At 34.9% G+C, this 25,299-nt stretch overlaps 1 protein-coding gene, 1 long non-coding RNA gene and 1 other non-coding gene across 6 annotated transcripts in view; all 3 read left to right on the forward strand.

Moving 5' to 3' along the window:
* Positions 1–25,299, forward strand: part of LOC120881379 (collagen alpha-5(IV) chain) — a 248,801-nt gene that overhangs the window by 196,433 nt on the left and 27,069 nt on the right. For 2 of the 4 annotated variants that reach the window (XM_040265055.1, XM_040265057.1), the window contains exons 31-39: positions 952–960; positions 2,759–2,926; positions 3,782–3,871; positions 4,336–4,485; positions 6,051–6,149; positions 7,559–7,648; positions 8,176–8,315; positions 21,292–21,418; positions 24,615–24,695. In XM_040265055.1, the coding sequence (XP_040120989.1) occupies positions 952–960; positions 2,759–2,926; positions 3,782–3,871; positions 4,336–4,485; positions 6,051–6,149; positions 7,559–7,648; positions 8,176–8,315; positions 21,292–21,418; positions 24,615–24,695 (954 nt within the window). The remainder of the gene's footprint in view (positions 1–951; positions 961–2,758; positions 2,927–3,781; positions 3,872–4,335; positions 4,486–6,050; positions 6,150–7,558; positions 7,649–8,175; positions 8,316–21,291; positions 21,419–24,614; positions 24,696–25,299) is intronic. The other 2 variants (XM_040265056.1, XM_040265058.1) reach the window with 1 other exon arrangement.
* On the forward strand, positions 16,370–16,578 carry LOC120882720. The gene has a single exon (XR_005725576.1). It is a non-coding gene; the product is annotated as a small nucleolar RNA U3 (small nucleolar RNA).
* On the forward strand, positions 21,690–23,332 carry LOC120881380. Its single transcript, XR_005725295.1, has 2 exons — positions 21,690–22,503; positions 22,785–23,332. It is a non-coding gene; the product is annotated as an uncharacterized LOC120881380 (long non-coding RNA).

Consider the following 25,299-nt stretch of genomic DNA (forward strand, 5'->3'; position numbering starts at 1 on the left):
TTTTCCATTAACTTGTTCCATTTGGCTGTCAATAAATTAAGAGCATTATACACCTCTAATGCACTTAGCCTCTATAGATATATCCATATAACTCCTGTTATTGTATAAGATTCAGCAGAACTTTTGAATTCATATTGACTTTCTTCATCCTGGATTTTACCGGATGCCAACTCCTGACAATAGTCATGGAAAAGATCTATGCTGTGAAAAATACAGCATAACATATGTTACTGTTATTACTAATAACAATGAAGAGATCTTAGCCTAGAGCATGTAGTTTGCTTCATCATAGACATGCACTGATAATTATTGAGTTCTCTGTACCTAACCTGTAAGGGCTTCCCTGGTGGCTTAGTGGTAAAGAACCCGCCTGACAATATGTGGGTTTGATCCCTGGATTGGGAAGATCCCCTGGAGGAGGAAATGGCAATCCACTCCAGTATTCTTGCCTGGGAAATCCTATGGACAGAAGAGCCTGGTGGACTGCAGTCCATGGGGTCGCAAGGAGCCGGACATGACTTAGGGTCTAAACAACAACCTAACCTGTTAGAGTACAAAATCAAGTTTAATTTTATATCTAACTAACCTTTAAGAGCTTAAATTCTGAAATGATCATTCAAAGCAGTATAAAGATCAGAAATAAACAAGAGTGTACTGCTGATCTTCATCAGAAAGTATTTTTCTGAAGTAAATATTTTATTCTATTGGCAAACATACTTATAGTATATGTTTATGAGCATCTGAGCAAATGCCTAAAACAAGTTTCTTTACTCATTACTAATATGTTAGTAGTGAATCAATATCTAATAAATTCTATTTGTAGACTTTTTTTGTTCTAATCTTTACATGGTTAGTTTTGTTTCCTAACCTAATTAATCTTTTTGCAACTTGCTTCTGCTTGGGTGGTTCATCTTGGTGCTGAACTGTAACTTCCTGCCTCTTGAACTTCAGGTCTACCAGGTATTGTAGTTCTCACTCAAAGCCATATTTTTCTTTTTTAATATTGAGAATTTATTATACTAGAACAAATAGTAGAAAAAATCATCCAAATATAATAGCATCATCATAAAAGATGCAAAAGATAGCACATGAAAACAGTTCTGAGAAGCTGTAAACAGGATATTTATTTTTCTTTTTGGTTTATTTTTTGCACTTTATTGAGGTATAAAAGGCATAGATAATTGTAATATATTTCAAATGTATAATGTGATGATTTGATATATGTATACATTGTGAAAGAATTTTCACAATCAACTTCTCACATCCAACACCTTGCATATTTACTGATTTGTGTGTGTAAGAACCCTTAATTTCTACTATATTAGCAAATTGTAATAATGCAATAATGTTATTAGTGATAGTCACCATGTTATTACATTAGATCCTCATACCTTATTCACCTGTTTTTTTCCCAAAAGCCATATCTTCAAGCTTTAAACTTGGAAAGCAACAAGATTTATCCACATTGAAGTCTTTTAATTATTTTGTAGAACTGCTCTATTGGAGCATATTTCAAAGGGCAAAATAGTTATCTTGAAAACTCAGCTATTAAAAACTACTTGGGCTGTAATATAACAATAAACAGTGATCCATGTAGAGCTATAATTGTGTACATTATCAGGTATCTCATCATATTTCATAAATATAAAATATCTCTCCCCTCTAATAGTATTTTTTACTATGAAATGGCATCATTGGAATCATCACTACTGTGCCAACTAAATGGAAATCTCTCATCTTCAAAGTGAATTTTACCAGTTTAAAGGCATGCTGGTAATATGACACCAAACAGGTCTTAAAATACCAGCCATCTTGTTCTCTTATAACAATAATTGCCTGTGAATCTTCAACAGTAAAACTGGTCATATTGTTGAAGAAATGCTTGGAATGGTCCCCTGTTTCACCCCCAGCTTTCAGTCTATTATGGCACATCCCCATTTACCAGATGAAGACCAATAACTTTAAGTGACTTAGGAAGTCACATAGCTGATAGGTGTTGGTGTGGGAACTTGCACTATATTTGTAGTGTAATTCCTTTCACTAAACATATTCTTTTTTAACTACCTTGTTTTCTGGAGTGTATTTTTGCATATCATAATTTTTCTATAAAATCCTGGCTAGATTACTGAGAAACAAAAGTTAACAACAAAAACTAATAGCAATGTGTTATTAAAACAACATGTTAAAACAAAGCCAAAATAAAGTCAAGAGGGCCCATGTAACTGACTTATTCAGTAATTAATTTTTTATGGATTATAGAAATACATCTTAATAATTCATAATACCTTAGAATAGTGGAAATCCAAGTGTGGGCAGTGGACCAGTGTCAAATCACAGACTGTTTGTTACTGCACTGGAATTAGAAGAAATTGAGAGTAAGCATTTGACTGTATAATTGTATTAATGTATTAATTGACTATAATAGCCACGATATAGGATTGTATTCTTATGTCTTTTTTATTTCAGTTTTTTGGTATTTTTTATTACATTTTATTAAAAATAGTACATGATTATAGCAATTAAGTGAAGATTGGTCTTTTTTGAGAAATAATTTCAGAAGTCCATTCTTAGGGAAATATACTTGAAAGTCCTAAAGTTTTATTATTAGATTATTTTCTGTGCATGATAACAAAACTATCCCTAACTCACTGTTAGGTTTGTTATATACAGGATTCTATTACCTGTTTGCTAGAAAAATAACCAGATACATCTCTTAAAACTGCTTCAATACTTTTTAATATTGGTTTGTATTAACTAGGCTTGCATGGACTACCAGGAGAGAAGGGGGATCCAGGGCCTCCTGGATTTGATGTTCCAGGACCTCCTGGTGAGAGAGGCAGCCCAGGGATCCCTGGAGCACCAGGTCCTATGGGACCCCCAGGATCACCAGGGCTCCCAGGAAAAGCAGGTGCCTCTGGCTTTCCAGGTAATTTTTTAACCTTCCCTGGTTTTGGATTCCAGAAATTAGAACTAATATGACTCTGGTGTATTAATTCTCTTGTACTTTTCTCTATAGACACTATCCTTTAGGGAAATGTATTAAATGTCTCTGATTGTGGGAAACTTACTTTGCTATTTGCAATGCACTTTTTCTCTCTGAGAGCTCCAGTTATGCTATGTAACAAATGACCCCAAAATATGATGATTTAAAGCAGTCTTTAGTTTTGCTCAGGATTTTATGGGTCAGGAATTATTGGATGACTTACACAGGGTTGTTTATCTCTGATCCACGTGGTTCCAGCTGGAGTGGTTGGGATGAAGGATCTACTTCCAACGTGGCACTACTGTGACACCTGAGTGTTCATTGGCCTCTTCACATGGTATCTCATTATCCACAGAGGTACCTCACATATGTTAGTATCAGGGTAGTTGCTCTTTTTCCAGGGTAGTTGGTTTCCAAAAGAGAGAATCCCCAAAACTGAAAGTGAGTGTTCTAAGAGCCCCAGGTGGGAAGCTGCAAGAATTCTTATCATCTAGCCTTGGGAGTTATACAGGGACACATAGTCAAGGTTAAGGCACAGAGTCATCCCAAATTCAAGGGGAGAAGGGTACACAAAGCTGTGTGCACTGGGAAGTGCAGTTCATTTGGGGACCATATTTAGAGACTAACTACCACAGTGATATAGACAGTAGTGGTCACTAAGATTACAATAGTTGCAAAGGGGCAAACCTTATGGTACCTTCCCTCTAACTCAGGAGTTTTCTAGTTGACATCTTTAAACTGATCTTTTATCTTTCCATCAAGGAAAGGTAAAAATGTACCTATTGATATTTTTCAAAGGTGCCAAAGGTGAAATGGGTATGATGGGACCTCCAGGCCCACCAGGACCTTTGGGAATTCCTGGCAGGAGTGGTGTTCCTGGTCTCAAAGGTAATATTCAGGGTTTGCTGGCAGATATATAAAAGAAAGAAAATTAAAAATTTTGCTTTACATCAATACAGAATACTTTTATTTTACTGCTTAAAAATGAGCAATGCTTTACTTGTATTTTGTTTCTAGGTGACATGGCATTTAAGTAGTTCCTGTTTTCAGTTTGATAGCATGCTTAGTTTGAATACTATGAAATATGATAAGCATTAACTCAACAACATACAGGGATTTAATTTTAATTTTTCTTTTTACAGTCTGTATTTGTCAGAGAACACTAGGAGAGAGATTGTTGTTTGAATGTAAAAGTGAACTCGAGTTATTTATAGACAATAAATAAGGTGCATGAGTGTTTAGGGTGGTCAGTGGCCTACCCAACTGTGTAACATATGAATAATCTTTATATGCATTAATCCTGGATGGATGAACCTGATCTGCTGTGTCTTCTCCACACATGTTGGTTTTAGGTGATGATGGTTTGCAGGGTCAGCCAGGACTTCCTGGCCCTGCAGGAGAGAAAGGTAGTAAAGGAGAGCCTGGCCTTCCAGGCCTTCCTGGGCCAATGGATCCAGATCTGCTGGGCTCAAAAGGAGAGAAAGGGGATCCTGGCCTACCAGGTGAGTGAATGCATTTATTTGAATTTTTCTCCTGGTGTGTTTGAAGTTTGATTTTTATTAGCATGGAAAGTGACTTATAATCCAGGATTAAGATAATTAGGTATATCAAATTTTGGTAATGTAAGTTAGTTTTCACTGATTTGTACTGTTTCACCGATTAACTTTTGCTTGACTATTTTCTTTGTAGTTTATCTATCACAAACTATGAGGCTTTAAAATAAACAGTCACTTTCAAGCCTTCCAGAAAGTAGTTTATAGAATATGATCAAGAGAAAATGGATAGATAAACAGAATTACTTGGAAAACAGATTTCAATGTTTGGGAAATTTCCTGGCCCTTTAAATTTTTTTTCTTAAAAACCAAATGAGGATGAGTGGTACACTATTTTCCTGCAGACTTTTGATGCCCATATCATACCTGATTTTTAAGTAGAGTTCACTGTTATTCTAACCTAGAAGAATAAACAAATATTGGACTAAGAACAGCCAAACTCACCCCTGGAGAAGGTTGCTGAAAGTAGGTCTAGGGAACAATTGTGTTATTACAGTTATTTTATTAGAAGCAAATGAGATATGAAACATAACAGATTTTTAAAATAAAAATCCTTTATTTTTATAAAACTATAACATATTCATAACAAAGCATCAGAAAATACATGAAGTGAAAGTCGCTCAGTTGTGTCCAACTCCTTGCAACCCCATGGATAGTCCATGGGATTCTTCAGGCCAGAATACTAGAGTGGGTAGCCATTCTCTTCTCCAGGGGATCTTCTCTACTCAGGGATCGAACCTAGGTCCTCCGCATAACAGGCGGATTCTTGACCAGCTGAACCACCAGGAGAAAAATATGAATAAGCACAAATCAATAAATAAAACACAATCCAATCTGTATAGAATATCCTTTCAAACAACATGGAATTTTAAAACTATGTTTATTTGCAGATTGAGGTAAGGTTTGTGGCTCTTTCTGTGTTGAAACCATTCCTATTGTCAGTCCATGTATGTGTGTGAGTGTGTGTACATAGATGTTATAAGTTTCCCTGTGAGCAGGGCTTAGTGAGATTTCTCCTCAAACAAGAACTTTAAGACATTATAATTTTGTATATAATCATGAAAGAGGCAAGGCCACCTAATTTTGTATTATTGTTAAAATGAGTTATATTTCTTGATTTACTTCTTGCAAAGCTTCTCTTTCCGTTATACCTTCTGCAAAATAGTGTCAGTAAACTGTATTTGCCTTAATATAAGGTTATAAAAGATAGTTATAGAATCTAAGAGATAATGTAGAGACAGCCTGCCCCAATTCCTTCATTTTACAGTGTAAGAAACTGAAGCCCAAAGAGGAAAGTGGCTTAATTATTGAGTGCTCCAAAGTTCTTAATGGTAGCTACATTAAAAAGTGGGAGATTTTAGTGAGTCCAGTGCTATTGGTTCATACTATATCAGAATATCACTGGTTCCTGTATTTCATTTATATTTCAGAGTTTGGGTAGCTTGCTTTGCCAAATGTATTTAATGATTAATAATATCAGCCTAACTTGTCTTTCTTATACTCATCCTTGGAAGGTATTCCTGGAGTTGCAGGGCCAAAAGGTTACCAGGGTTTGCCTGGAGACCCAGGGCAACCTGGACTGAGCGGACCACCTGGATTGCCAGGACCATCAGGTAAGTATGATAAACCACCTGTAGCAGTTGGGTGGCTGATCCTGACCCCTGGAACAAAGTAATTATGTATTTATCATGTGTAGTGATATTTGAAGCAACTGAGATATGGGCCTCTCCTTAACAAAAATGTTGTCATTGGCACAAATGTCAACAGAGAAGACTTGTAGGATATTTTTCTTTACTCAATCTCTTCTTTTTTGTGGCCTTAGAATGTACACAGAATCAGAAGTACATCCAAATAAGGTGCTATATTTTATTTATATACATAGTAGCATATGTAAATTAGACAGTTATCTGTTAGGAGCCTAAAAAATTCACGCTTTTCATTTTTTTACCTTCAGACAAGTTAATCATTAAACCATGTAAACAGATTACTGCCATTTCTAGTTTTAAAAGTTTCTAGGAGTAAGAATATCACAACCTTCATTGGTAATGTTTTATGGCATTAATCACTCTTTACAGCCAATGTGGATTGTTTAATTTCTAGTAAAACTTATTATTGCTGCTTCTTAAACCATTTTCTTTTAGTTGGACCCCTAAACAATAAAGAATGGCTGGTTACCATCCTCCTAAGAGCCCTTTAGATCAGGTATTCTGCTCTGGACTGTATACTGTCTTATCTTAATGTAGTTGGAAGGAAGAATTATCTCCTTATCTATCTTTCATATACTTTGCATTCTCTTTCCCAAGTGAGAAGACAGTGTGAAAGAAAAAGTGAAAGCAAATAATGCTGAAGGCAACATTGTGATCCTTGGACAATACCTAGGTGACACCGCAGAACTGAAGTATCTAAGCTCTGGGAAGAATGCAGACACAGCAGCCATGACTGTTGGGGGAAGATAGTCCAGTACTTCTCCATCAGCTCTTACCTACCCCTGGCTTAATGTGCCAAAGGTGTATCATGACAGGTTACCACAGGTTACCTCTTCTGGTTGCACATGATAAGGCTTTCAATGGGAAAGCTTCTGAATCTTTTTAAAAGACTCTTTAAATTGGATTTATCTGTGATAAATATAGTAAGGTAGTTATACACATACGACAGATAAGACTTCAAGTGATTGGAATAGTTTTAGGGCAAGAAACAAGATGTCCTGGTGATAGTTATATGTGTACAACAAATAAGACTTCAGGTAATTGGAGTAGTTTTAGGGCAAGACACAAGATTCTTGCATTTTTAAATAAATGTGTATTGGGAGCCCTCTATTGCTGTGGTTATATTGTAATATGTTCCTAAGGGGATTTCTGGATAATTTTTGCCTGTCTTATGTCCAGTTAGATTTGTGGAACTTTATCATATATTAAGATTTGGTCAGCCTCATGCTTTCACTTTAATTACGACCCATTCCAGGAAACCAAGCAACCATAATATTGCTGACTTGTTTTAATTTTAAGCAATTTGACTTTTCTAGGTCCCAAGGGTAACCCTGGTCTCCCTGGAATGCCAGGACTTACAGGACCTCCTGGACTTAAAGGAAACATGGGTGATATGGGTTTTCCAGGTGAGTGATGGAAATCTCCCAGATATTTAGTTCCATTAATGGAAGATGGTTGACTGTCTTTGGTATGAGAAAAGAAACTGTTGTTGACAGAGTCCAACTGAGGTGATATCTAAAGCAGTCAGTGGGTAGAGCTCTCTCATTACACAAGTATTGGATGTGGGAATTAAGAGACAGAACTTTAGAAAGAATTCACAAACTTACATTTTTTTCCTCCAACTATACCCCCTTTCAACTCACTCCAGTATTCTTGCCTGGAGAATCCCACGGACACAAGAACCTGATGGGCTACTGTCCATAGGGTCACAAAGAGACTGACATGACTGAAGCGACTTAGCATGAACACATACTCCCTTTCACTTAAACTTCCTTTAAAAATAGGCTTTTATACAATTCTGATTATAAAGCTCTTTATTATATAAATGAGACTATGTGAAATTCTTTTTAAAAATCTTTTTGTGTGGTCATGTGCATTATATATATCCTATACAATATTTTGTAAAAGATTGCATGTTATGTGTTTTTAACAGGCCCACAGGGTGCAAAAGGGTCTTCTGGACCTCCTGGAGTTCCTGGACAGCCTGGCTCCCCAGGATTACCTGGACAGAAAGGAGAAAAAGGTGATCCTGGTATTTCAGGCATCGGTCTTCCAGGTCTTCCTGGCCCAAAGGTAATCCTACTCAGGTATATGCCTGAGCAGATATGATTTTTCTTTAACACTTTGCTTTCTCCTAATTCTTCCTTAAACTATAGTGTGTTATAGTATAGTGTGACATGAATCTCTGGGCAAGAAATTCATCCTTTCTCTTTTATATTATAAGGAGATTTTGTTTTAGAGTTTGCAGCCAATCCAAAGAAGGATGAAGGGGGGATCTTTCTGATTTCTTTATTTTCTCTCTATCTTGCTCTTTGAGTATGTTTCAGTAACTGAAAGGCATATTTCTGCCTAGTTTTGGTTTTCCTTTCCCTTTTAGTATGGAGTTGTTGGTCTTTGTCCTAATATTATTATCAACTAACTCAAAGAAGCTTACAAGCAAAGTAACTTATAAAATTAATGAAAGTGAAATAGTATTCTTAAATGCATGTATGAAGTAGTTCTCCAAAACAGTTTTACATATCCCTCTATGCCGCTAGTCACTGTGAAAACTTTGGTGTTATTTCTCAAGGAATCAAATTTAGAACTTGTTTAAGAATCATTAGACTTTCAAATATTTGATAACTGCTTAATACCATGTAAAAGAGTAGTAATTCCTATTAATTTGCAGAAGTATTTTATAACTAATTGAGATGCATCCATTTTCTATTAGATACATTTCGAGTGTATTCTCCCAGTGAATTGTTTGTCTCATAATGATGTTCAATCATTCAGTTACAACACAAAACTTGAGAGTATTAGAAAAGTAATTGTGGAATTAGTGAAAGCTCTCACTGAGATAAGAATTCATTGAATAATATTTTTAAGATGATTTCTTGTTAATAGTATGCAAAAGGCTATATTTTGATTGCCTAGTCAATCAACTTATTGTAAGAAGTAATCAAGAGAAATTTCTGCTTATTAATTACATATTAGCAGTATAGAGTTTAAATTTTTCTTTTCTATATGATGTGTGAGGTGAGGAACTATATATTTTCCCAAATAAATTGTCCATATAACTTAAAACCATTTGTTACAAACTCCATTCTTTACTCAATGATTTTAAATTTCACTTAAAAATTTTATAAATATGTTCATCCATATTTTTTCTAGACTGAGCGAATTTTAGCATTCATATAATGGAACCAAAATGACCATAACAACTCATCTCTGTAATTATAATAAATTACAGCATAAAAACATGTTTCAGTTGGCCAGTGTCCACAGTGTATTCAACTCTCTAAGTAAGATGCTAACTCTTAGTTTTTCTATGCAGCCTAAAAATACATTTCAATAAGCAAATTCTACACTAAGCTTGGATACTTGCAGAGTTGATAAAACCAGGAAGTCATGTATTTGAAGTATTCTCTTGTTTCTTTCAGATGGTATTATTTTATCTTAAAATGATGACACAGTTAAAAAATAAGATCTTACACTCAGTTCTAATAGATGCAGGCAGTCTTTGCTTTCTACAGTCTGACATGCCAAATTTGTTACCACAGATTAGTTAAATGACATCAGTCCACAGTACAGATCAGGTCTAAGTTACCATGGTGTATTAGTCTTCAGTCCCTAAACCACTATGTAAATAACTACTGTGCATCATGATCAGTGAGCAGTCATTTCACTTCTTTCAAATTCTATCAGTAATTAATCACTATGAATCTGTTTTCCCATCATGCATTGACAGCAAAGCATGTAGGTGTGTTGCCTCTGTCTCTCATTGACAAACCAACTTGAAATTTAACAAAAGTGAATAATCAAAGAGAAAACTGATCAACTGTGATGAAAGTGCAGTTTAAAAAAGGGAAGGTAATAACACTAGAAGTGAAATTTATATCTAATATAGATGTAGTTAGAGATGAAATAGCCAACCAAAGAAATGTTTACATTGCCACCATTTGAGAGACTTCAGATGTGCAGCCAAGCAAGCTGGTGAAGACTAAATGATCAACATATGAACTTGACTTTCTTTATATATGTAACTGATGTGAAGATTTTAATGTTATGAGAAAAACTTTTAATGGTCATAGAATCATGTTTTTCCCATTGATTTTTTTAAATCTCGTTACATGGTTTCATCTTGCATTTTCATTTTTGTAGTCCCATACTATTGAGCAAAATGAGGACTTCCTGCCTATTACTGTAAAAGAAGAGTAGAATAAAAGTTTCAGGAACATGATAGTATGATCAGGATATGTCAAGCATAAGAAAAAAAATTCTGTAATTAGTGACTTGTTAAGTAAGGATAGTGGTAAAAGGTCAGATGGTACTTTGTTTTACAAATGGCACACTTTATAAGAGAGTGTCCTTGTTAGTCAAAAAGCATTATTAATATAAGTATACTGAAAACCCTGGACAGGGAATTAATAGGCAGAAGCTTGAGTCCTGAGTCTGTCTGAATGACCTTGTAAGTCACTTAATTCTTTTCTATCTTCATTCCTTTGTCACTAAAATAGAAAGAATTATATAATCTATTACACAGAGATATTGTGAGGTTTCAAGTAGATTAAAAAAACACTTTGTAAATTATAAAGTATTCTATACATAATATTTGTCTGTGAGATGAGAGAGGTGGACTAAATAGTATCTAAGATTTCTATAACTCATATTTAATGACTATATTCTTTTAATGTGGTATAATGTTTCTAGCTTCCATTACTCCTTCTTAAAATCTAATCATACTATAGACTCAGAACAATTCTTGTCATAATCCTAGATAGATTTTTTTTGTTGAAATTGACAAGCAGAAAATCTTATAAGAAAACATATCTTATGACCTTGGGTTAGGATAATGATTTCTTAAACATGGCACCAAACGCACAAGCAAACAAAGAAAAATAAATAAATTGAACCACATTAAAATATTATGCTGCAAATGATAATGTCAAAAAGTGAAAAGACAACCCAGAGAAAGGGAGAAAATATTTGCAAATGATATATCAGACAAGAGATTTGTATCCAGAATATATTTTTTAAAAAACTCTAATTCAATAAGAAAGTAGACCAATTTTTAAATGGGCAAAGTCAATCAGGCCTAACAGGCCTATACAGAACATGCCACTCCAGTTATTAGAGAAATTCAAATCAAAACTACAGTGAGATATCACTTCACACCAGCCAGAATGGCTATCATCAGAACAGGCCATCTCACACCATCAGAGTATACATTTTTTTTCAAGTGCACAAGAAACATTCTTCAGAACAGAGCATATGTTAGGCCACAAAATAAGTCTTAATAAATTATAAAACATTGGAACCATACAAAGATCCTTTTCTAATTACATTAGATTGTAAACAGCAAAAGGAAAGCTGGAAAATTCACAAATATGTAGAAATTAAAGGACATACTCTTAACAACCAGTGGGGCAAAGATGAGGACACAAGTGAAACTAGAAAACATCTTGAGACAAATGAAAACACAAAATTCCAAAACTTATATGAGCCAGCAAAAGCAATGTTAACAAGGAAATTTATAGTGTAAATGCTTGCATTGAAGAAGAAAAATCCTAAATCAGAATTTAGCATTACACCTTTCGGAACTAGAAAAAGAACAAACTCAACCCCAAAACTGGTAGAAGGAAGGAAATCATAAAGATTAAAGCAACAATAAATACAATAGAGATTAAAAACAATAGAGAAAATGAATAAAACCAAGAGGTTGTTCTTTCAAAAAGATAAACACAATTGAAAAACATTCAGCTAGATTGGCTAAGAGAGAGAGGACTCACATACTTAAAATTAGAAATGAAAGAGGGCACATCACCACTAAATTTACAGAAATAAAAAAGATGAGAGTACTGTGAACAAGTGTACAACAGCAAATTGGATAACTTTGAAATGGACAAATTGCTAAAAACATACAATTTACCAAGGCTGCATGATAAAGAATAGGTTTTTCTGAATAGACCTATAGTTACTAAAGATTTTAGCTTCCTTGGGTGGTAAAGGATACCATAGGGCCTATTATGTTACAAACTTAGTTCATAATATTTTTCTGTGAGTTCATCACCTTTTCTCTAAATTCATCACCTTAACATGTACTTTGAATCCCATGTACCATATTTTGGCCTGCTCAAGCAACTTTGAGCCATTATTTATCAATTTGCCCCTATTAGCTTAAAATTTCACTACCTGGGAGAGGTAAGTAGCATGCAGACCTGAAGATATTATTTTATACTGCCTTTGCTACATCATTTAGTAAAATGTTAACTAAGAGTATCTCTGCATTCGCTCTTTAGTATCCCTATCATTAATGTTTCCTAACTAAAGAAGAACTTACGTATGGCTTGGTTCATGGTATCTTTAATCTCCAAATATAAATTTAACTAAAAATTTAATAATTATGTGGGAACCACAGCTTCCAAATGATTGGACTACTATTGTAATACTCTTCTCGCCATAAAACAAAATATGGTTTTTACTCTTTCTCACGAAATATTTTCAGCTCACCCTGGTTTTTTTTTTTTCCCCTTCCTGGCAGTGCTTCTTCAGTATTACAATGGAACACAAAAACAAACAGTATTAGCTATTTCACCAACTTTGATGCCTTCTATTTTGAGTATTGAGGTCAACATATTTTATTCCAAGTCTTAAGTTATTGCATGGAATGGAAGGGAGATCCTGTTATTAAGAGATAGCAGAGAATGACTGTGATCCAAATGCTCTTAGTTTACCAATTTGAATTTTTTTAATTAAATTTTTTTAATTTTTTTAAATATAAATTTATTTATTTTAATTGGAGGTTGAATTTTGAAAGCAAAAATGTTATCAACCTGACAAGTATTTCTACATGGACTGCCTGTTATACCACACAGTGATCTTGAAAGCAGTTCTAGTTTCAGGCTTGTTAAAAAGCATTCTATTGTATGTTCTTGCCTCCTTTGTCAAAGATAAGGTACCCATTGTTGTGTGAGTTTATCTCTGGACTTTCTTTCTTCTTCCATTGGTCTATATTTCTGTTTTTGTGCCAGTACCATACTGTCTTGAGGACTGTAGCTTTGTGGTACAATCTGAAGTCAGGAAAGTTGCTTCCTCCAGCTCCATTTTTTCTTTCTCAAGATTGCTTTGACTCTTTAGGGTCTTTTGTGTTTGCATACAAACTTTGAATTTTTTTTGTTTTAGTTCTGTGAAAAATACCATTGTTAGTTTGATAGGAATTGCATTGAATCTGTAGATTACTTGGATAGTACAGTCATCATCACAATATTGATTCTTCCATTACAAGACCATGGTATATCTCTCCATCTGTACACCCTCTTCAATAAGTGGTGCTGGGAAAACTGGACAACAACATGTGAAGGAATGAAACTAGATCACTTCCTAACATCATATACAAAAATAAACTCAAATTGGATTAAAGACTTAAATGTAAGGCCAGAAACTATAAAGGTCTTAGAGGAAAACAGGCAGTACACTCTATGACACACATCACAGCAAGATCCTCTTTGACCCACCTCCTAGAGTAATGGAAATAAAAATAAACCAATGGGACTTAATTAAACTTAAAAGCTTTTGCATAGCAAAGGAAACAGCAAACAAGATTAAAAGACAACCCTCAGAATGGGAGAAAGTAACTGCAATTGAAACAACTGACAAAGGATTAATCTCCAGAATATATAAGCAGCTCATACAGCTCAACATCAGGAAAACAACCCAATCAAATAATGAGTAGAAGACCTAAACAGACATTTCTCCAAAGAAGACATACAGATGGCTAAAAAACACTAGAAAAGATGCTCAGCACTGCTCATTATTAGAGAAATGCAAATCTAAACTACAATGAGGTGTCACCTCACACCAGTCAGAATGGCCATCATCAAAAAATCTACAAACAGTAAGTGCTAGAGAGGGTGTGGAGAAAAGGGAACCCTCTTGCACTGTTGGTGGGAATGTAAAATGATACAGCTACTATGGAGAACAGTATGGAGATTTCCGTAAAAAAGAAAAACCTAAGAATAGAACCACATGACCCAACAAATCACACTCACTGGGCATATACCCTGAGAAAACTATAATTGAAAGAGACACATGTACTCCAGTGTTCATTGCAACACTATTTACAATAGCTCGGGCATGGAAACAACCTAGATGTCCATTGACAGATGAATGGATGAAAAAGTTGTGGTACATATATACAATGGAATATTAGCCATAAAAAAAAACACATTTGAGTCAGTTCTAATGAGGTAGATGAACCTAGAGCCTGTTATCCAGAGTGAAGTAAGTCAGTAAGAGAAAAATAAATATCGTATATTGATGCATATATATGAAATCTAGTAAGATGGTACTGATGAACCTATTGGCAGCAGCAGCAGTGGAGATGCAGACATAGAAAACAGACTTGTGGACACAGTGGGAGGACAGGGTGGGATTAACTGAGAGAGTAGCATGGAAACATATACATTACCATATGTAAAACAGATAGGCAGTGGGAATTTGCTATAGTACGCAGGAAGCTCAAACCGGGTGCTCTGTGAGGGGAAGGATGGTGTGGGAGGGAGGTTCAAGAGGGAGGAGCATATGTATACCTATGGCTGATTCATGATGATGTATGGCAGAAACCAACACAATATGAAAAGTAATTATCCTCCAGTTAAAAGTTTAAAAAATGGCTTTCTAGTCTTATAGTGCTACTGTATTTGTTAGTTTCACAATGTTAAATTTGACTCATCAGGGATGATATATATTCCATTTTTCGTTATATGAAAGCTCCCAACAAACAAAAGTCTAGAACCAGATGGTGTCATTGGTGAGTTCTAAGACGAATTAATACCAATCCTTCTCAAACTCTTCCCAAAAAATAGAGGACAAAGGAACATTTCCAAATTAATTTTATGAAGCCAGCATTACCCTGATACCAAAATCACACAAAGACGCCACAAACGAGAAAATTACACTATTAAACGTAGATGAAAAAATCCTCAATAAAATATTAGTAAACCAAACTCCAATGCATTAAAAGGATCATACACCATTATTGAGAGGAATTTATTCCAGAGTTGCAAGGATGGCTCAACTTCTGTAAATCAAGCTATATGATATACTATGTTAACAAAATGAAGGATAAAAATCATATGATCCTCACAATAGATGCAGAAAAGCATTTGAAAAAATGCAACACCCACATATGATTAAAAAAAAAAAGTAGGCATATAGGGAGCATACCTCAGCATAATAAAGGCCATACAAGATAAGCCCACAACTAGCATCATTCTCAGTGGTGAAAACTTGAAAACTTTTCCTCTAAGATATTCAACATAGCATTGGAAGTCCTAGCCAGAGCAATTAGCCTAGGAAAAGAAGTAAAAAGCAATCAAATAGAATAGGAAGAACTAAAACTGTTCCTATTTGCAAGTGACATATTATAGAATTAAAAAACAAAAAAAAACTATTGGAATAAACAAATTCAATTTGTAGGATGCCAAATAAATATTTTAAAAATCTGTTGTGTTGCTATACACTAATCGAATTAGCAGAAAGAAAACTTAAGAAAACAGTTCCATTTATCACTGCATCCAAAAGAATAAAAGATCTAGGAATAAATTTAACAAAGGGACCTGTCCACTGAAAACTGTAAGACATTGATGAAAAAATTGAAGACACAAACAAAAGTAAAGATATTCCATGCTTATGGATTGGAAAAAATAATATTGTTAAAATGTCCATTCTACCAAAGCAATCTGTAGATTCACTGTAATCCCTATAAAATTCCAATGACATTTTTCACAAAATAGAACAAACAATCCTAAAATTTGTATAGAATCATAAAAGACCCCAAAATAGCCAAAGATAGCATTAAGTCGTATCCAACTTTTGCAACCCCATGGACTGTAGCCTGCCAGGCTTCTCTGTCCATGGGATTCTCCAGGCAAGAATACTGGGATGGGTTGCCATTTCCTTTTCCAGGGGATCTTCCCAACCCAGGAATCGAATTCAGGTCTCCAGCATTGCAGGCAGATTCTTTACTGACTGAGCTATGTGGGAAGCCCCCAAAATAGCCAAAGCAATAGAAAAATGTACAAAACTGGAGATATCATACTCCCTGCTTTGAAACTATATTTCAAACCTATAATAATCCAAACAGGATGAAGACTATACTTTCTGGGTCATTTCTGTAGTTTGTTACTAGAGAAGTTTCTCTGAATGTGTGGACTACCCAAAACCACAAGGAGGAGGCACAGCAGTCTCTCCTGAATACGAAGCCACCTCTGGTGTTGCTTCTACAACTGCCATTAGTCACTGATGATTGTTCTCTTCCTTTGGGAGAGTAAGAGGGAAAGAACGTTGTCTGAGTGGAAATAAAACAAACAGTATGGAATTCACACAAAATGAACGCATAGATCAATGGAGCAGAATAGATGTCCCAGAAATAGACCCAAGCATGTATGGTCAATTAACTTATAACAAAGAAGCCAAGATTATACAGTGGAGAAGGGACAGTCTCTTCAATAAATGGTGTTGGGAGAATTAGACAGCCACATGCAAAAAAAAAGGAGGCAACTGGAGCACTATCTTACATCATACACAAAAATCAACTCAAAATAGATCAAAGATTTGAACATAAGACCTGAGACCATAAAACTAAAAGAAAACACAGATAGTAAACTCCTTGACACTGGTCTTAGCAACGAGCTTTTTAACTGGACACCAAAGCAAAGGCAACAAAAACAAGAAGAAATAAATTAGTGGGATTACATCAAACTAAAATAGTTCCGCACAGGAAAGGAAACCAACAAAATGAAAAGACAAGCTACTAAATGGGAAAAAAATTTCAAAGTCATATATCTGATTAGAGGTTAGTATCCAAAATATATAAAGAATTCAAATAACTCAATAACAAAAAACCAATCTGATTAAATAATGAGCATAGAATCTGAACAGACATTTTTTTTCTAAAAAGGCATACATATGGCCAACAAGTACATGTAAAGGTTCTCAGTATCACTAGTCATCAGGAAAATGCAAATCAAAGTCATAATGGGATCTCACCTCATACCTTTTTGAATGATTATTATCAAAAAAAAAATAATAAGTGCTGGCAAAGATGTGGAGAAAAGGAACCCTTGCCTACTGTTGGTGGGACTGTAAATATGTGCAGCCACTATGGTAAACACTACCAAGGTTCCTCATAAATTTAAAAATAGAACCATACCATATGATCCAGCAGCTCCCCTTCTGGGTATTTATCCAGAGAATAACTGGAAAAGATATTTGCACTCCTCTGTTCATTGCAGTATTTACAATAGCCACGCTGTGGAAGCAAGCTGAATGTCTACTGACAGATGAATGGATAAAGTAATGTATAAAAAATAATGAAATCTTGCTTTATGATAACTTAGATGGACCTTGAGGGTATTATCCTAAATGAAATAAGTCAAAGACATACCATATGATATCATTTATATGTGGAATCTAAAACCAAATAAACAAAATCAAAACAATAAAACAAACAAAAACCAAGTTCATGGGTACAGAGAATATATTGGTGGTTGCTAGAGGCAGGGGTGGGTGGAGGTGGGTGAAATAGATGAAAGGGGTTAACAAGTAGAAACTTCTAGCAATAAAATAAGTAAGTGATGGGGATATACTCTATAGCATGGTGACTATAGTTAATAATTCTATAATGTATATTCAAAATTGTTTAAAACTTTTCATCATTTTTATCACAAGAACAAAAATTGTATAACTATGATGGACTATAGTTAATAATTCTATACTGTATATTCAAAATTGTTTAAAACTTTGCATCATTTTCATCACAAGAACAAAAATTGTATAACTATGTAAAAATTAGTATTAACTGAACTTACCATGATGATCATTTCATCATATATATGAATACTGAAACATTATGCTGTACACCTGGAAATAATATGTCAATTATATCTAAATTTTAGAAGAATTATATCAAACCTTGATATTAAAATAAATGTAGATACTTATGGTTTAAGTATATTTAAGTCATGCCCTCATCTCACATGCTAGTAAAGCAATGCTCAAAATTCTCCAAGCCAGGCTTCAGCAATATGTAAACCGTAAACTTCCAGATGTTCAAGCTGGTTTTAGAAGAGGCAGAAGAACCAGAGATCAAATTGCCAACATCCGCTGGATTATGAAAAAAGCAAGAGAGTTCCAGAAAAACATCTATTTCTGCTTTATTGACTATGCTAAAGCCTTTGACTGTGTGGATCACAACAAACTGTGGAAAATGCTGAAAGAGATGGGAATACCAGACCACGTGACCTGCCTCTTGAGAAACCTATATGCAGGTCAGGAAGCAACAGTTAGAACTGGACATGGAACAACAGACTGGTTCCAAATAGGAAAAGGAGTATGTCAAGGCTGTATATTGTCACCCTGCTTATTTAACTTCTATGCAGAGTCCATCATGAGAAACGCTGCACTGGAAGAAGCACAAGCTTGAATCAAGATTGCTGGGAGAAATATCAATAACCTCAGACATGCAGATGACACCACCTTTATGGCAGAAAGTGAAGAGGAACTAAAAAGCCTCTTGATGAAAGTGAAAGTGGAGAGTGAAAAAGTTGACTTAAGGCTCACCATTCAGAAAACGAAGGTCATGCCATCTGGTCCCATCATTTCATGGGAAATAGATGGGAAAACAGTGGAAACAGTGTCAGACTTTATTTTTGGGGGCTCCAAAATCACTGCACATGGTGATTGCAGCCATGAAATTAAAAGACGCTTACTCCTTGGAAGGAAAGTTATGAGCAACCTGGATAGCATATTCAAAAGCAGAGACATTACTTTGCCAACAAAGGTCCATCTAGTCAAGGCTATGGTTTTTCCAGTGGTCATGTATGGATGTGAGAGTTGGACTGTGAAGAAAGCTGAGTGCTGAAGAATTGATGCTTTTGAACTGTGGTGTTGGAGAAGACTCTTGAGAGTCCCTTGGACTGCAATGAGATCCAACCAGTCCATTCTAAAGGAGATCATTGGGTGTTCATTGGAAGGAAGGACTGATGCTAAAGCTGAAACTCCAATACTCTGGCCACCTCATGTGAAGAGTTGACTCAGTGGAAAAGACCCTGATGCTGGGAGGGATTGGGGACAGGAGGAGAAGGGGACGACTGAGGATGAGATGGCTGGATGGCATCACCAATTCAATGGACATGAGTTTGAGTAAACTCCGGTAGTTGGTGATGCACAGGGAGACCTGGCGTGCTGTAGGGTCGCAAAGAGTTGGATACGACTGAGCAACTGAATTGAACTGAAGTCATGCCTAGCTTTTGCTGAGAGTATTACATAGACTAGAATTTTCCCTTCTCAATGATTTACAGGATTCTTGGCCAGTTTGTTGATTTTCTGAGTGCTCTCTTCTTTTTCACATCTTGCGTATATTTTTTTGAAACTCATTATTTTCTTCTGCAAGTGTATAAATAATAAAAGCTTAGATGAAACTTAAGTGAGAAAATTTTAGTCCTTTTCAGAAGTTCTAGTGAAATATTTACTTTCTTTTTTACAATTTAGTTGGTTTGAAGGAGTAAGGCCATAGAGTGGTAAGAACTGTATTAGGAAACAAGTACTGTTTGAAACTGCAATATGGGGTTTTTTTGTAGAATTTAACATACTTTATTATAAATAATCAAAAGTTTGTTACTGCCTTGCCTGTTTACCACTAGCAGGATAATGTTATTTTCTTCTTGTGTTTTAATTTTGATATATAAATATCATTGGTTCATGAATAACAAGAATTATGATACTTTATTCAGTGATTTTTGTGTAAATACCTAAGATGGAACCAGTTCAATCCAAATTTTAATTGTATACCTATTATGTATGTAAAAATGTGCCACATGTTTGATTTATAAGTGTTCAGACAAAAATACATGTATTCCAAGTGCGAGATTGTTAACTTTTTAAAAAATAGGATGTAAGGAGAAAAGTCATTTCCTGTGTACCTGTGGCTCATTCATGTCAATGTATGGCAAAACCAATACAGTATTGTAAAGCAAAATAAAAAAATAAAAAGCTTTTAACATATGTGGAAACATTTGAGTCACAAATAGATGATCTTATGCACCTAGACAAACATAAGCACTAAATGAAGAAGGAAATATTCAGTAGGTGATGTTGAATACTTTGTTGGACAGATCACAGTCCTCATGAGCAGAGCAGGGAACACTGTGGTAGATTTAGTGTTATCATATATATCTCATTGTTATTGGGAAAAATTGTTTTAATTGTGAAAATGGGTATGAATTCTTCTAAGGCTTTATTAGAAGAAAACAATGCAAATGTTTGTTGAGCAAAAGTAGCTATATATGAATTATCTCTGACCGCAAAGAAGTTTTCAATGTAGTTGAAGAGTCAAGACATGCATATGTGAAACCATTATAAACATAAAGGAATAAGAACCTACCCTAATTTTTAGGGTAAGCTGTCTTTGTCCTGGAAGTTTTCATGGAAGAAATGGGGATTTGAGATGTCTAGTGAAGAATTCATAGACTTCTTCATGTGAAGATGAAATTTCTCTTTTACAATAGAACCTACTGTGGTTATTATTTGGCACGCTTATTGTAAGCAATTAATTTCATTATAGCATGCTAGGGATGATGATCACAGCTTTTGAAATCAAGCTACCTGGACCCAAATTCGGATTCCACCACTTATTAGCTATATCACTGTAAAATGGAAATAATAGTATCTTTCTTATAGAGTTGTTAGTATTAAAGAGAATAATGCATCTACATTTCATGGGAATAGCATGAGATCTGGAATCTGACAGACCTTGGTTCAAATCCCAATTCTGCTACTTACCAGAGACCTTAGGCACTTGAGTTTCTCTAAGATTTCAATCTTCTCATTTCTAAATGGAGATGATAAAACCTAACTCGAAGGGCTGTTTTGATGACTAAATGAAGCAATTTATGTAAAGCACTTAACAGAATACCTGACATCCAGTAAAAGCTCTATGAATAATTTTATGTTGTTATATAATCCAAATCATGTAGAGACTTCAGTTTTATCTTTTTATTCATATTTTTAGGGTGAACCTGGTCTGCCTGGATACCCAGGGAACCCTGGTACCAAAGGTTCTATGGGAGAAACTGGTTTGCCTGGATTACCGGGGAACCCTGGAGCAAAAGGACAACCAGGCCTTCCTGGATTCCCTGGTAATACTACTTTTCTTAAATGCTTCTTTCCTTCCTTATTTACTCTAATCTATGTCATAAAGCAACTTCTTAGTTGACAGACCTCTGTTCTATTTCTCAATCAGATACTGACCAGCAATGCAACCTCGAACTATCTCTTTTACTTTTCTTTCCATAGAAAATGAAAATGGGCATTACCAATTCAGCAGCACAATATCCTGTGGGCAGAGAGACTGGTGGAGCATTTTTGAGTCTAACTGCTAGCCACAAGTCAGTTAAGAGGCCTTACTATTTTTGTAGGTGGTAATGTACACTACCGTTGCCTGCTGCTGATTCTCTTAAAGTGTTGTCCTCAGGCACACAGTGGATAGCTGTTGGTAGAACAATTATACAGTTTATTCAAATGATAAGGACTGAGTTGTGCAAGCAAAGGGTCTTAGCACTATAATCAAGTAGGTGATCTGAACTTGATAAAGTATCTGCTCTGTTTATGTTTGTGTTTATTTTTTGTTTGATTTTTGGATTGCACTGTGGCACAGATTGAGTGGATCTTTGATTATCTTTTCCTTAACTTTTTAATTAAAGTATAGCCTAGATACAGTAAAATGTACAAGAAAATAGATGAATATTTACGTGTGTGTGTGTGTATGTATATATATATATATATTCATGTGCCCACCACACATATCAAGGTATAAAACAATTCTCTTACCATATGAAATTTACCTATGCCCCTTCACAGTGAACGTCTTTCTCCCAGGTAACTACTACTATAACTTCTATCACTACCAATTAACTTTACCTGTTTTTGAAATTCACATTAATGGAATCATACAGTATATATCTTTGTGTCTAGCTTCTTTCACTCATCATTATGTATATAAGATAAAGTTATTTTGTTGCCTGTCAGCAGTTTGGTTTTTTAATCATTGCTCCATAATATTCTATTGAAGAAATAAACCATAATCAATTACCTATTCTCTTCTTGATGGACTTCTGGGTTGTTTCCAGTTTGGAACTACAAAGAAAAGAGATGCTACTAATATTCTTTAACATGTTTTTTAGGGGCCTACATACTCATTTCTCTCACACAAAAATTTATGTGGGTAGGAAGGTAATGGCACCCCACTCCAGTACTCTTGCCTGGAAAATCCCATGGACGGAGGAGCCTGGTGGGCTGCAGTCCATGGGGTCGCTGAGAGTCAAGCACGACTGAGCGACTTCACTTTCCGTTTTCACTTTCATTCATTGGAGAAGGAAATGGCAACCCACTCTAGTATTCTTGCCTGGAGAATCCTAGGGATGGAGGAGCCTGGTAGACTGCCGTCTATAGGGTCGTACAGAGTCGGACACGACTGAAGCGACTTAGCAGCAGCAGCAGCAGCAGCAGAATTACTGAATCATAAAGTAGGTGTACATTTCAGTTTAGTAGATGGTGTCAGTTTTCCAAAGTGGTTTTATACCTTAGAGTCCCACCTGCAATGTATGAATGTCTACGGGTAGTTCCTGGTGGCTTGCCATGATCATATAGTGGTTAGTACTTTGTGTTGCAAAGAGTCCAGTTGTCTGTATCCTTGCCTCATTTGATATTGTCAGTCTTTTTAATTTTAGCAATTTTGGTCAGTATATAGAAGTATCCCAATGAAGTTTAAACTTACATTTTCCTAATGAACAATAACATTAAACACCTTTTCATATACTTATTGGCCATTTGGGTAGCATTTTTATAAAGAGCCTGTTCTAAGTCCTTTTGCTCTTATTTAATGTGTTATTTGCCCTTTTTTTGGGTATTGATTCAGAGCAGTTCTCTATATATTCTGGATATTAGTTCTTTGCAGATACATGTATTACAAATAGATTCTGTCACAAATTTGCCTTTCACTCTTAATGCTGTTATGTGATGTTAATTTTAATAAAATCCAATTTCTTTTTTTTAAGTCTTCTTGTTGTTTAGTCACTTAGTTGTGTCCGACTCTTTGCAACCCCATGGACTGTAGACAGGCTCCTCTGTCCATGGGATTCTCCAGGCAAGAATACTGGAGTGGATTGCCATTTCCTTCTCCATTTTAAAGTCTAATTTCTTACTATTCTTTCATGGTTAGTGCTTTTTGTATATTTAAGAAATATTTGCCTACTCAGGTTTATGGAACTATTCTAATTTTTTCCATAGCTTTCACTGTTTAAGGTTTGATATTTAAGTTTGTAGTCTGTCTCGAATAAAAATAGTTTTATCATGTCATTAGGGATCAAGGTTCATTTTTTTTCATACGAATGTCCAGTTGCTCCACACTGTTTTTTTTATTTTAAAGAAACTGAGATCTTCTTTACTTCTGATCATCAAAAGACACAATTAAAAAATGAATAGGGAAGCTACACATTAGGAGAAAATACTTACAAAACATATATCTCATAAATGACTAATGTCTGAGATATATAAAGAACTTCTGCAACTCAATAATAAGACATGCAGTCCATTTTTTTTAAATGAGGAAAACTTGGAGCAGATATTTCACAAAAGAAGATAAGACGAATGTCCAATAAACACATGCAAAAATGATCAATATGAGAAATGCAAATTTAAAACCACAATGAAGTGTCATTACATTTCTGCCCAGAATGGCTATTATTAAAACAATTGAATCAGTATATGTTATATAAGAACCTGGAGCAGCTGGGATTCCCAAATATTGTTGTTTGTTTATAAATCAGAGCATATAACTATTCTGTGACTCAGCAGTTTCACCCCATCTAAGTATAAATACTTATACATCCAAAGATAAATTAAGACTTGTGTCTACAAAAATACTAGTGCAGAGATATTTATAGAAGCATTACTCATAATAGCTAAGTAGACCAGGTTTCCATAAATAGAATAGTGTTCATAATAGCTAAAACCTGACAACAACCCAAATGTTCAACAGTACAAGAATGGATTTTTAAAAATTTGATATATCCATATGATAGAATCCTATCAGTTAACTCTACCAGTATAATATGATGGTAATTATTTTTATTATGAATATATAATAATGCCAGCCTCTGAATAAATCAGTATAAAACTTAAAATTATTCTTAAATCATCAAACAAACACCAGTATGTTTGGGGGTTTTCTTCTATTTACTGTTTCTATGCTAACATTCTAAATTGTAGCTTTGAATTGTAGCTCTCAAAGCAATGCAGTTTTTGTTTATCATTAAATTGAGCTCTTTACTCTAGGAACCCCAGGCCTTCCTGGACCAAAAGGTATTAATGGTCCTCCTGGGAACCCTGGCCTTCCAGGAGAACCTGGTCCTGTAGGTAAGAATGAAAACTAAGGGTTTGCATTCTATAAAATTAAGGCTTTATTCGTTTTTGGAAAGTTAAATCATTTCTGGGAGCTGTACGCGTTTTCAAGACAAACATGCTGATCATTCACTCTGTACTACTTGTTAGATACGAAATGAACAATTCTTAATAAGATTTGCTTAAAATTATTATTATGGGAACTTACTTTTCAGGCTCACTTTTTCCAAGGAGAGTTATTTCAGGTATCCTATAATAGTAGATAGAAGCTCTCATTGGTTTAGAATGGCAAAGTATAGTTTTGCTTGTTTACTGTTCTAAGCAAATCACTCCTTTTGGCCCCTATGAGGCCTATAATTCACCCCACTTCCATCCTCCCACCCCCCACACAGACCTTGCTTTTTTATATATTCTAAAGGTAGCTTAAATGAGAAAGTGAGTTTGAATACTGAGTGGATGATAAAACAGTTCCTTATTCTCATTATCCTTTCTTTCTTTTCCACAAGGTTTCATGACTTAAAGAAATGTCCCAGAGACACTCTGTCTTTTGGCTAGAATTATTTGAGGCTAAAATCAAAAGAATTGGGAATATAGGAGAAAAAGGAAATTGAGAAGAAAA

Source organism: Oryx dammah, unplaced genomic scaffold (assembly GCF_014754425.2).
Source record: "Oryx dammah isolate SB20612 unplaced genomic scaffold, SCBI_Odam_1.1 HiC_scaffold_23, whole genome shotgun sequence".
Classification (NCBI taxonomy): domain Eukaryota; kingdom Metazoa; phylum Chordata; class Mammalia; order Artiodactyla; family Bovidae; genus Oryx; species Oryx dammah.